Source organism: Botryllus schlosseri, chromosome 4, assembly GCF_051294905.1.
Source record: "Botryllus schlosseri isolate E-star chromosome 4, Bs_hap1, whole genome shotgun sequence".
Classification (NCBI taxonomy): domain Eukaryota; kingdom Metazoa; phylum Chordata; class Ascidiacea; order Stolidobranchia; family Styelidae; genus Botryllus; species Botryllus schlosseri.
In genome coordinates, this window is record NC_137239.1 from 14,692,107 (window position 1) to 14,704,927 (window position 12,821).

The window sequence follows — 12,821 nt, forward strand, 5'->3', positions numbered from 1 at the left end:
TGGAGATAATAACTAGCCTATATATTTAGAACAAATCAAGCATTGATTTCACGATAACGTATTCGTTATAACGTCGTAAAAATTTAGCGAGTTTTATAAGCTGCTTATCCTCAATAACCAATTTGCGGAAATTAGTGAAGAAGTGGATTGTACAGATTCTTAGAACTGCACGACAATCTGGTTATAGATTTGCTGATGCTACCTGCTGCCAGCATCATAACCAAGCAACCTTTACCTACCCGTCAGCTAATGTCTTACTATGTAAAACATGCATTCTGCACGTTCTTCCGTGTAGACGAACGTAATTTACCGATGTCCTAAATATTCAATTAATTCGGTTACTTTATGTGGCAGCTCATAATTTGAAATCAGCAACGACTTCATTACATTACAAGTCTTACAATTTCCGTTACTTCTTGCTCGTTTCTTTACTGCAAAAAGCGTTTATATTCAACTCGTCGCATTTTAGATTGCTTCGAGTCGTGGCGGTAGTTATGAATAAGTTAATATTGTGCCTACTGCCCAGTGCACCTATAGATGCGGAATCTACTTAACACGCGCATGGATCGCTTATTTCAAATAAATCGCATAAAGTAATAAACGTGCTGGAGTTGTCAATCTAAAATCACATTCATGACACGAAATGAGTCATCGCCATTTTGAATTTATGATATGTTTATAAACTACATTTGAAAATGCGTGGGCCCCGAAGTCAGGTTATTGCAACAGTTATAAAAAAAAGTACCATAGTGAGTTTAATTAGGTCGATAAAATATTATATATTTTTCGAATACATTTCATCCATATCTACAAATATATCTTGATGCTATCGTGAGGCACTAAAATATTCTCCGCATGCGATCCGCTAACCGTAGTTTGCTCATCCCTGGTTTTAATCGTAATCTTTCGAGTAAGTTCTGTTGGTAGGCAAGCCCTACCAGAATATATTTTGATAAAGGCAAGAGTAAATCGTTATCGAGCACCTTTCGTTATCAACTTCTTCAGTAACTCAAAATCGGTGACCGATCGCGACCTCTCGGAATAAATGAACAACATGCAATATGAACAGGACATGGAGCTACGATGTCCGATAATTCCTTTCAATTAAAGTAGAAGTATAGCCATTTCCGACCGAGTAAAACGTTACTCGGCATTGCGCTCTCGATAGTAGTGAGAAATGATATTCGTTTACTTTCGATAATATCCAACATACGGACTCATGTCGAGGGCAATTTTTAGAACTCTAATATCGCATAGCCTAACTTTGCAATATTTTTCGATTTATTTAGTCATGTTTTCCTTGCGATAGCCATTCAGCATCGCGAAAATTTATAGTACAATTTAGAATAAACTGCTAACTTTTATCAAGGTCTTTGAAAAGTACTTTTCAACATTTAACTATCATGACATAGTAAACTTCTACTCAAGTACGAGAAGTAGCGATTGTAAGATGATTAGAAAATAAGTATTACGGGCCCAGTTTTGCCTAAAACCTAAATCGCAACACGTTATCTGATCCATTCCGAATGACGAGATTAAATATCCCTGAAAAATGAATAATATTCATAATATTCACATTGCGATACATAAAATTTGCTCTGACATTGCCCATAGTGACCATTTAGAATTGGATAGTAAATGAGTCGAAATTTCTTCGATGCGCCTAGTGCACTAATTCGAGTGCTGAAATCCGAATCGAAAAATTTGTTATTATGATTCGAGTCGAGTAGTAAAACTTAATTAGCGAGCACTGAAATTACAGTAATATAGTTATATCACCGATACGAAATTTGATAGCCATTTCCCCGGAATAGTAATCAGTCCGAAACATTATGATAAATAGATAAGGTTGAAGAAATATAAAAATATCATCAATGGTGTATGTATTATGAAACTGGAAATATTTAATTTGCGGTAGCACGCAATTGGTTTCCAATTCGTAATTTCAACCGCATCGGCAGTTTTTTCATAAAAATAACTAAACAAATACTTTGATACTAATTTCGAAATAACGCAAATCTCTTAATGAATGTCCCTTGAATAGTAATTAATCCAAAACATTATCATGCAAGGTCCGAGAAACATAAAAATATCATTAATTTGGTATGCATTGTGAAACAGGCAATATTTTCTTTGCGGTGACCAGGGAATACGTTCTAATTCGTAATTTCAACCCCATCATCATTCTCTCATAATAATGAATTATCAAATCCTTGGATCCTAATTTTCAAAGTAGCTTAGATCTCTGAATGAGCTCTGACTCGCTGTTATCTTCAAACCATGGAATTATTACGAGTATCACCATCGCTCACTGAAGAAAGGGATGAAATTATATCCGGGGCATATTCCTTGGCCAGGAATTTTATCATGTACGAACTAGACGGGCCGAGCGTTAAAGCAAATACGAAAGCGGAGGCAACCTTACGGCGAGTTAGTGATGAAATGTTCGAGCGACATCGAACTGTCGTAAACGCAATCTCTAAACGTCTTCGATACAGTATTGTTGAAGTCGACGAAAAATATGGAGAATATTCTGCGGAAGAGCGGATGTTCCTGATGATAGCTGACGAAATTTTTAAAGATACCCAAGAGAATTGGGGTCGGATCGTATCTGTGTTCGTGCTCGGTAGCATTCTTGCTCGCAAAAACGAGGATGAGCATCACGGTGATAATATAGAAGGTATCATACAGTCAGTCGGGAATTACGTTGGTAGTAGAAGGCGAAAGTGGATAGCGGAAAATGGAGGATGGGTAAGCGATTTTACATGGCCTGATAAGGATTTGGCAATTATCATTTAGCTTGAGGTACTGTGTATCTGCTCTCGAGAGTCCATAACACCTATCGATAATGAAACTTAGCTTGCACTTCACAATTCGGTTTTCAATTTACATTTTGTCATAAGGCACAGTACTTTACATTCCAAGCGCTCCGAACTTTGAATTACCTAGCAAGTACGGTAACTTTCTTGTGCAAGATTAGGAAGGCTTACATTCTTTTGTTTGTTTCAGGACAGTTTTGTAGGATTTTTTGATAACGCAGCTTTCGATGATAGTAAAGTTTGGAAGAGGCTCATGCTTGTTGGAATTGGACTGACGTCTATTGCAATGGCAATAACAAGATCATGGATAGTCCTTTGCCGTACATCATGTAATGTTTTTTAAATAATATATTTCTTCGCCGTTTAATTACATAAATTTTACTGTAGGACGGATGCAGTTTCTTCTGAGATTACATTAAAGATTGCTCCATAAAACCGTCTTTATCTGGAACATTTTCATTTTTCAAATTTATACAGCTACGTAAGGAAATTGCTAGGTTACCTAGAAAACGCCGCAGGTCAAATTTGATCCAATTCCGACCATAGTAGCGACAAGGAGTTATGACAGCTCAAAATGATCCATCTTTCGAAGCCAAATATCGTTGGTTCTCCACGACCAAATATCGTGTTCTATAAATATTGTGTATATGGAACAGATATAAATGTTGCTATTTTGTTGTTATTTGCAAAGAATACTTTGCTCAGTAATTAATTTCACGGGGATTCTAAACCTCAATACATACAAGTGAGCAAAGTTACATTAACCTGCGTTAACCTGTAGTGTTATGTAACTACCTACAATTCTATCAAGACGTAGCGAACACGACAAGTAATATGGAGTGAAGGAATAAGGGCGCGAAATTCCAATGTATAGATGCATATTTAGGCGGAAATATCGTCTTACCGGACGAATGCAATTGTTTCCTTAAAGTTTTCCTGTCTACGCCATTCAAGCGCGGTAAGATCAGTTTGAGTTGGCGACATTCAGGATGATATTTCAAGAAGCTCTGAATGATAGTCACATATTTCTCGTCGATTCTTGTTCTATCGCTGTCACTGAGGTCGAATACCTTTAGCTGTTCAATAAATAATTGAATATTAGGCGGTTTAGGTCAATTTCATAAACGAAATCTGAACTAAATTGCTTTATTGAGAACCATGAGAGAGCAGAAAGAACTTACTGTAGTGCATCGCTTGCCCATCTCTTCACTAAGATTCCTGATTTGCATGGAAAGCATCTTGCAATTACTCAGGTTGAATTCTTCAACGCGGGTTTTGTGCAGGATTTCAGTTACTGTTTTGTAGCAGGAGGAAATGTCGGGATTTCTACTCAAATCTAGCGAATGCAGCTAAAACACAGTGTGATGTTCAGATATTTTACGACGCTACAAACCACTCAGTTGCTGTAATAATAATATTTATCGACGACAGAGCAATATTATCAATTTCTCCGCCTCATCGCAAAACTGGTGTAATACAGAAAATAATGAACGTCTATAGGATATCGAAGAAACGGCGGAAACTAGCATTAATATGAATGAGCGATGGAAAATCTTTCACTCATAAGCAAGGACACTTTCATCAGCAGACGTGATCAGGAATGCCTTATTGATGATAAATTCGCTCGCTAAATGCAATGCCATGCCTGACGCTGCTTGGAACTCGCATTAGTTGCAAACTATGCTTGATTATTTCACTAGTAAGAAAACAAAACAGATCTAGCTAAAATGGATCACCTCATGATTACCGAGACCATTGTTCAACGACGTTAATGAATGTTCATCCAATTCGCAAGCTGAAAGTCGAACTGCCTTCGTGTTATGCCTTTTCGCGAAACGTCCGATTTCTTGCAATCCTACCGGTTCCAAATCCGTATTGTAACTTAGATCGAGTTTATCAACCTACAAAATACAGCAAATTATTCTGAAAACGACACACAAAATTGCGGAAACGAGTGGCTACCTCGATTTCACCAAAACATTCAAAAGCATGAATTTCCTCCGGTGTGAGGTCGCATCCTTTCATCACAAGAGTAACCGCTCTGTCTTTACAAAATAAGGGCGGCAGTGCAGCCATACACTCTTCATCCAGACGATTATAACTGATGTCGAGATATTGGAGCTAAACGAATATGGGAAACTGACAACTTTACGACCAGAATTAATCGGGGATGAAGACAAACATTACAAACTTATAACAGAGAAATGTTGATTAGCCAGTCACGTCATAATAGATTGGCGAAATGTTCTGAGATTAAAATAGAATTTCTGTGATTCGTCTCAAATGGACTCTTTGCAAGCAGTCATAAAGAATGTGACTATTGACCACTACTGAACAACAATCGCTCAAGACAAGATCCATATGCCTTACTGTTTTTGACCTGCATGGCGTCGAAATCCTTTGACCGCAAGTGCGAGTTCACAAGTGACAAATAGGTTAGATCGCTTGAAATAATAGTCCCGAGTTGCGTAAAGTTGATGTTTTCGCCGTAGCTGAGATCGAGTTTTTGCAATTTAACCTATGGGAATGAGGTAATAAAAGTCTCATATCGAAAGGATTTATACTAGATTAGTGTCCGGATATTTTCATCGCCAATACCTGATGCTGTCTGATAAGTTGACTCAAAACGATCAGAAAATCGTTAGATCCGCTACTTTCTTCCAGGTTAAGTTCCGTCGAGCCACACTTTTTCATCAACTCGCAGATGGCTGGCAGGAGTTTGTCAATGCCATCGTGGGCTGTGACGCTGACTTTTTTTATTTGGACCTAGACGAGTGCAAAACTTTCCCCCATAAAACAGTAATTGAGGTGATGAATAATTAAACCCTCATCAACTCTCACTAGTCTAGTATGACTATTGCGATAAATGGCTACACCGGTGCGCGATTGAGCATTGTTCGGTACGATACCTTCAATTCACGCGTAGTAACAATATTAATATGAAACAATGCGGTCATGATGAAGGTTTTTTTAAAGCCTGCTATGTATATTATACGGATAAACATGCTTAAATTGAACGTGGGTTTATAATGCTCAGTGACTGTGAGCGGTATGTGTAAATGTGTTTACCTCAAATTCAAATTCGCGAATTTGGTCCAAGATCATCTTTACAAGGTTTTCATTGAGATGGCATTGGCGGAATTCTAACTCGTACATGCGAGATTTCTCCATGAGACCATTCACGATATTCTTTACATCCAATTCAGTCGTAGTTTTATGATAGATCCCACAAGGAATTTCAACTTCATCATGATCCATAAGTATTGATTGATGGTACATCCTGTTATCACCTTTAGCATATGTGAATCATAAATAATTCATGATCAGGAAATAAAATTAATATTAATTCTAATCAAACTCCAATGTGATTTTTGTGTCGGACTATTTCAATATTTCGATAAGTCGGATAAAATGATGATACGTGACATATATACTCAAGCAAGAAACCGCTCCAGTACCAACACCACCACGTATGCCAATAACATATGACTGAATCATGGTAGTTTGCTGAGTTTAGTCAGCCATTGTACAGTTTATGCGCTATGAGAATATCGAGTTAATCCAATTACACCATCTTAAATTTATTCAAGAGTCAAAATTATATTATTTTTCAGTATTGTATGGCCGAAATTATTAGAAATAAACATCCAAAAAGTTTAAGCTTCGGTTTTTACTTTATGAGAATAATTTTATATACTTTATTATAGTCATGGTAGGGTGCTTGTAATAACGAAGGTGTTTTTAACAACAAGCTATCAATAACTTCACAAATGACACAAGCTAATTGATAAATTTTGAAATTGCCTGTAAGATATTAAGCTAATTATCAGAGTCGACGGCGATAAAAGTATTTTACTTGAGTAATATTTATCGCTACATAAATATCGTTATGCCTTTGATACGATGTAAATAGTTATCTCGTGCGGCGTCCGTTGCGTGTCGTCACCCTTCGTACACCGTCGAGGAATAAGCTACCCGGTGCCGTTGACTTGTGATTATTTGTCGCAGACTTAAGTTGTGATATTGCAAATTTTGAGGTTCTAAGATGGGTCCGTTCGGGTAAAAAGGAGCCCACGAATGCAATAAAGAGACAATTCTGAGGATGCCGCCCGCCCCTATTTAATCCCTTTTATTGCCCCGAACCCCGAGCGGGGCGGGCGGCATCCTCAGAATTGTCTCTTTATTGCATTCGTGGGCTCCTTTTTACCCGAACGGACCCATCTTAGAACCTCAAAATTTGCAATATCACAACTTAAGTCTGCGACAAATAATCACAAGTCAACGGCACCGGGTAGCTTATTCCTCGACGGTGTACGAAGGGTGACGACACGCAACGGACGCCGCACGAGATAACTATTTACATCGTATCAACGGCATAACGATATTTATGTAGCGATAAATATTACTCAAGTAAAATACTTTTATCGCCGTCGACTCTGATAATTAGCTTAATATCTTACAGGCAATTTCAAAATTTATCAATTAGCTTGTGTCATTTGTGAAGTTATTGATAGCTTGTTGTTAAAAACACCTTCGTTATTACAAGCACCCTACCATGACTATAATAAAGTATATAAAATTATTCTCATAAAGTAAAAACCGAAGCTTAAACTTTTTGGATGTTTATTTCTAATAATTTCGGCCATACAATACTGAAAAATAATATAATTTTGACTCTTGAATAAATTTAAGATGGTGTAATTGGATTAACTCGATATTCTCATAGCGCATAAACTGTACAATGGCTGACTAAACTCAGCAAACTACCATGATTCAGTCATATGTTATTGGCATACGTGGTGGTGTTGGTACTGGAGCGGTTTCTTGCTTGAGTATATATGTCACGTATCATCATTTTATCCGACTTATCGAAATATTGAAATAGTCCGACACAAAAATCACATTGGAGTTTGATTAGAATTAATATTAATTTTATTTCCTGATCATGAATTATTTATGATTCACATATGCTAAAGGTGATAACAGGATGTACCATCAATCAATACTTATGGATCATGATGAAGTTGAAATTCCTTGTGGGATCTATCATAAAACTACGACTGAATTGGATGTAAAGAATATCGTGAATGGTCTCATGGAGAAATCTCGCATGTACGAGTTAGAATTCCGCCAATGCCATCTCAATGAAAACCTTGTAAAGATGATCTTGGACCAAATTCGCGAATTTGAATTTGAGGTAAACACATTTACACATACCGCTCACAGTCACTGAGCATTATAAACCCACGTTCAATTTAAGCATGTTTATCCGTATAATATACATAGCAGGCTTTAAAAAAACCTTCATCATGACCGCATTGTTTCATATTAATATTGTTACTACGCGTGAATTGAAGGTATCGTACCGAACAATGCTCAATCGCGCACCGGTGTAGCCATTTATCGCAATAGTCATACTAGACTAGTGAGAGTTGATGAGGGTTTAATTATTCATCACCTCAATTACTGTTTTATGGGGGAAAGTTTTGCACTCGTCTAGGTCCAAATAAAAAAAGTCAGCGTCACAGCCCACGATGGCATTGACAAACTCCTGCCAGCCATCTGCGAGTTGATGAAAAAGTGTGGCTCGACGGAACTTAACCTGGAAGAAAGTAGCGGATCTAACGATTTTCTGATCGTTTTGAGTCAACTTATCAGACAGCATCAGGTATTGGCGATGAAAATATCCGGACACTAATCTAGTATAAATCCTTTCGATATGAGACTTTTATTACCTCATTCCCATAGGTTAAATTGCAAAAACTCGATCTCAGCTACGGCGAAAACATCAACTTTACGCAACTCGGGACTATTATTTCAAGCGATCTAACCTATTTGTCACTTGTGAACTCGCACTTGCGGTCAAAGGATTTCGACGCCATGCAGGTCAAAAACAGTAAGGCATATGGATCTTGTCTTGAGCGATTGTTGTTCAGTAGTGGTCAATAGTCACATTCTTTATGACTGCTTGCAAAGAGTCCATTTGAGACGAATCACAGAAATTCTATTTTAATCTCAGAACATTTCGCCAATCTATTATGACGTGACTGGCTAATCAACATTTCTCTGTTATAAGTTTGTAATGTTTGTCTTCATCCCCGATTAATTCTGGTCGTAAAGTTGTCAGTTTCCCATATTCGTTTAGCTCCAATATCTCGACATCAGTTATAATCGTCTGGATGAAGAGTGTATGGCTGCACTGCCGCCCTTATTTTGTAAAGACAGAGCGGTTACTCTTGTGATGAAAGGATGCGACCTCACACCGGAGGAAATTCATGCTTTTGAATGTTTTGGTGAAATCGAGGTAGCCACTCGTTTCCGCAATTTTGTGTGTCGTTTTCAGAATAATTTGCTGTATTTTGTAGGTTGATAAACTCGATCTAAGTTACAATACGGATTTGGAACCGGTAGGATTGCAAGAAATCGGACGTTTCGCGAAAAGGCATAACACGAAGGCAGTTCGACTTTCAGCTTGCGAATTGGATGAACATTCATTAACGTCGTTGAACAATGGTCTCGGTAATCATGAGGTGATTCATTTTAGCTAGATCTGTTTTGTTTTCTTACTAGTGAAATAATCAAGCATAGTTTGCAACTAATGCGAGTTCCAAGCAACGTCAGGCATGGCATTGCATTTAGCGAGCGAATTTATCATCAATAAGGCATTCCTGATCACGTCTGCTGATGAAAGTGTCCTTGCTTATGAGTGAAAGATTTTCCATCGCTCATTCATATTAATGCTAGTTTCCGCCGTTTCTTCGATATCCTATAGACGTTCATTATTTTCTGTATTACACCAGTTTTGCGATGAGGCGGAGAAATTGATAATATTGCTCTGTCGTCGATAAATATTATTATTACAGCAACTGAGTGGTTTGTAGCGTCGTAAAATATCTGAACATCACACTGTGTTTTAGCTGCATTCGCTAGATTTGAGTAGAAATCCCGACATTTCCTCCTGCTACAAAACAGTAACTGAAATCCTGCACAAAACCCGCGTTGAAGAATTCAACCTGAGTAATTGCAAGATGCTTTCCATGCAAATCAGGAATCTTAGTGAAGAGATGGGCAAGCGATGCACTACAGTAAGTTCTTTCTGCTCTCTCATGGTTCTCAATAAAGCAATTTAGTTCAGATTTCGTTTATGAAATTGACCTAAACCGCCTAATATTCAATTATTTAATGAACAGCTAAAGGTATTCGACCTCAGTGACAGCGATAGAACAAGAATCGACGAGAAATATGTGACTATCATTCAGAGCTTCTTGAAATATCATCCTGAATGTCGCCAACTCAAACTGATCTTACCGCGCTTGAATGGCGTAGACAGGAAAACTTTAAGGAAACAATTGCATTCGTCCGGTAAGACGATATTTCCGCCTAAATATGCATCTATACATTGGAATTTCGCGCCCTTATTCCTTCACTCCATATTACTTGTCGTGTTCGCTACGTCTTGATAGAATTGTAGGTAGTTACATAACACTACAGGTTAACGCAGGTTAATGTAACTTTGCTCACTTGTATGTATTGAGGTTTAGAATCCCCGTGAAATTAATTACTGAGCAAAGTATTCTTTGCAAATAACAACAAAATAGCAACATTTATATCTGTTCCATATACACAATATTTATAGAACACGATATTTGGTCGTGGAGAACCAACGATATTTGGCTTCGAAAGATGGATCATTTTGAGCTGTCATAACTCCTTGTCGCTACTATGGTCGGAATTGGATCAAATTTGACCTGCGGCGTTTTCTAGGTAACCTAGCAATTTCCTTACGTAGCTGTATAAATTTGAAAAATGAAAATGTTCCAGATAAAGACGGTTTTATGGAGCAATCTTTAATGTAATCTCAGAAGAAACTGCATCCGTCCTACAGTAAAATTTATGTAATTAAACGGCGAAGAAATATATTATTTAAAAAACATTACATGATGTACGGCAAAGGACTATCCATGATCTTGTTATTGCCATTGCAATAGACGTCAGTCCAATTCCAACAAGCATGAGCCTCTTCCAAACTTTACTATCATCGAAAGCTGCGTTATCAAAAAATCCTACAAAACTGTCCTGAAACAAACAAAAGAATGTAAGCCTTCCTAATCTTGCACAAGAAAGTTACCGTACTTGCTAGGTAATTCAAAGTTCGGAGCGCTTGGAATGTAAAGTACTGTGCCTTATGACAAAATGTAAATTGAAAACCGAATTGTGAAGTGCAAGCTAAGTTTCATTATCGATAGGTGTTATGGAGTCTCGAGAGCAGATACACAGTACCTCAAGCTAAATGATAATTGCCAAATCCTTATCAGGCCATGTAAAATCGCTTACCCATCCTCCATTTTCCGCTATCCACTTTCGCCTTCTACTACCAACGTAATTCCCGACTGACTGTATGATACCTTCTATATTATCACCGTGATGCTCATCCTCGTTTTTGCGAGCAAGAATGCTACCGAGCACGAACACAGATACGATCCGACCCCAATTCTCTTGGGTATCTTTAAAAATTTCGTCAGCTATCATCAGGAACATCTGCTCTTCCGCAGAATATTCTCCATATTTTTCGTCGACTTCAACAATACTGTATCGAAGACGTTTAGAGATTGCGTTTACGACAGTTCGATGTCGCTCGAACATTTCATCACTAACTCGCCGTAAGGTTGCCTCCGCTTTCGTATTTGCTTTAACGCTCGGCCCGTCTAGTTCGTACATGATAAAATTCCTGGCCAAGGAATATGCCCCGGATATAATTTCATCCCTTTCTTCAGTGAGCGATGGTGATACTCGTAATAATTCCATGGTTTGAAGATAACAGCGAGTCAGAGCTCATTCAGAGATCTAAGCTACTTTGAAAATTAGGATCCAAGGATTTGATAATTCATTGTTATGAGAGAATGATGATGGGGTTGAAATTACGAATTAGAACGTATTCCCTGGTCACCGCAAAGAAAATATTGCCTGTTTCACAATGCATACCAAATTAATGATATTTTTATGTTTCTCGGACCTTGCATGATAATGTTTTGGATTAATTACTATTCAAGGGACATTCATTAAGAGATTTGCGTTATTTCGAAATTAGTATCAAAGTATTTGTTTAGTTATTTTTATGAAAAAACTGCCGATGCGGTTGAAATTACGAATTGGAAACCAATTGCGTGCTACCGCAAATTAAATATTTCCAGTTTCATAATACATACACCATTGATGATATTTTTATATTTCTTCAACCTTATCTATTTATCATAATGTTTCGGACTGATTACTATTCCGGGGAAATGGCTATCAAATTTCGTATCGGTGATATAACTATATTACTGTAATTTCAGTGCTCGCTAATTAGGTTTTACTACTCGACTCGAATCATTATAACAAATTTTTCGATTCGGATTTCAGCACTCGAATTAGTGCACTAGGCGCATCGAAGAAATTTCGACTCCTTGACTATCCAATTCTAAATGGTCACTATGGGCAATGTCAGAGCAAATTTTATGTATCGCAATGTGAATATTATGAATATTATTCATTTTTCAGGGATATTTAATCTCGTCATTCGGAATGGATCAGATAACGTGTTGCGATTTAGGTTTTAGGCAAAACTGGGCCCGTAATACTTATTTTCTAATCATCTTACAATCGCTACTTCTCGTACTTGAGTAGAAGTTTACTATGTCATGATAGTTAAATGTTGAAAAGTACTTTTCAAAGACCTTGATAAAAGTTAGCAGTTTATTCTAAATTGTACTATAAATTTTCGCGATGCTGAAAGGCTATCGCAAGGAAAACATGACTAAATAAATCGAAAAATATTGCAAAGTTAGGCTATGCGATATTAGAGTTCTAAAAATTGCCCTCGACATGAGTCCGTATGTGGGATATTATCGAAAGTAAACGAATATCATTTCTCACTACTATCGAGAGCGCAATGCCGAGTAACGTTTTACTCGGTCGGAAATGGCTATACTTCTACTTTAATTGAAAGGAATTATCGGACAT

The 12,821-nt window shown here is 37.4% G+C and overlaps 2 protein-coding genes and 1 long non-coding RNA gene across 3 annotated transcripts; 1 reads left to right on the forward strand and 2 right to left on the reverse strand.

Moving 5' to 3' along the window:
- The first annotated feature begins 2,367 nt into the window (after positions 1-2,367).
- Positions 2,368-2,799, forward strand: LOC145437993 (apoptosis regulator Bcl-2-like). The gene has a single exon (XM_080315359.1). It carries the CDS (start codon positions 2,368-2,370, stop codon positions 2,797-2,799), a length of 432 nt encoding a protein of 143 aa, XP_080171485.1.
- Positions 2,800-4,290: 1,491 nt separating this feature from the next.
- On the reverse strand, positions 4,291-4,961 carry LOC145437102 (uncharacterized). Its single transcript, XR_013914575.1, has 2 exons — positions 4,782-4,961; positions 4,291-4,720 (listed from the first exon to the last, which is right to left on the reverse strand). It is a non-coding gene; the product is annotated as an uncharacterized LOC145437102 (long non-coding RNA).
- A 6,144-nt stretch (positions 4,962-11,105) lies between these two features.
- Positions 11,106-11,537, reverse strand: LOC145437994 (induced myeloid leukemia cell differentiation protein Mcl-1 homolog). The gene has a single exon (XM_080315360.1). The coding sequence runs from the start codon at positions 11,535-11,537 to the stop codon at positions 11,106-11,108; it is 432 nt and encodes a 143-aa protein (XP_080171486.1).
- Between the last annotated feature and the right edge of the window lie 1,284 nt (positions 11,538-12,821).

What these genes read in the sequence shown, in the direction of transcription:
- LOC145437993 (XM_080315359.1), top strand. Translation starts at nt 2,368, where the DNA reads ATGTACGAACTAGACGGGCCGAGCGTTAAAGCAAATACGAAAGCGGAG.
- LOC145437994 (XM_080315360.1), bottom strand. Translation starts at nt 11,537, where the DNA reads ATGTACGAACTAGACGGGCCGAGCGTTAAAGCAAATACGAAAGCGGAG.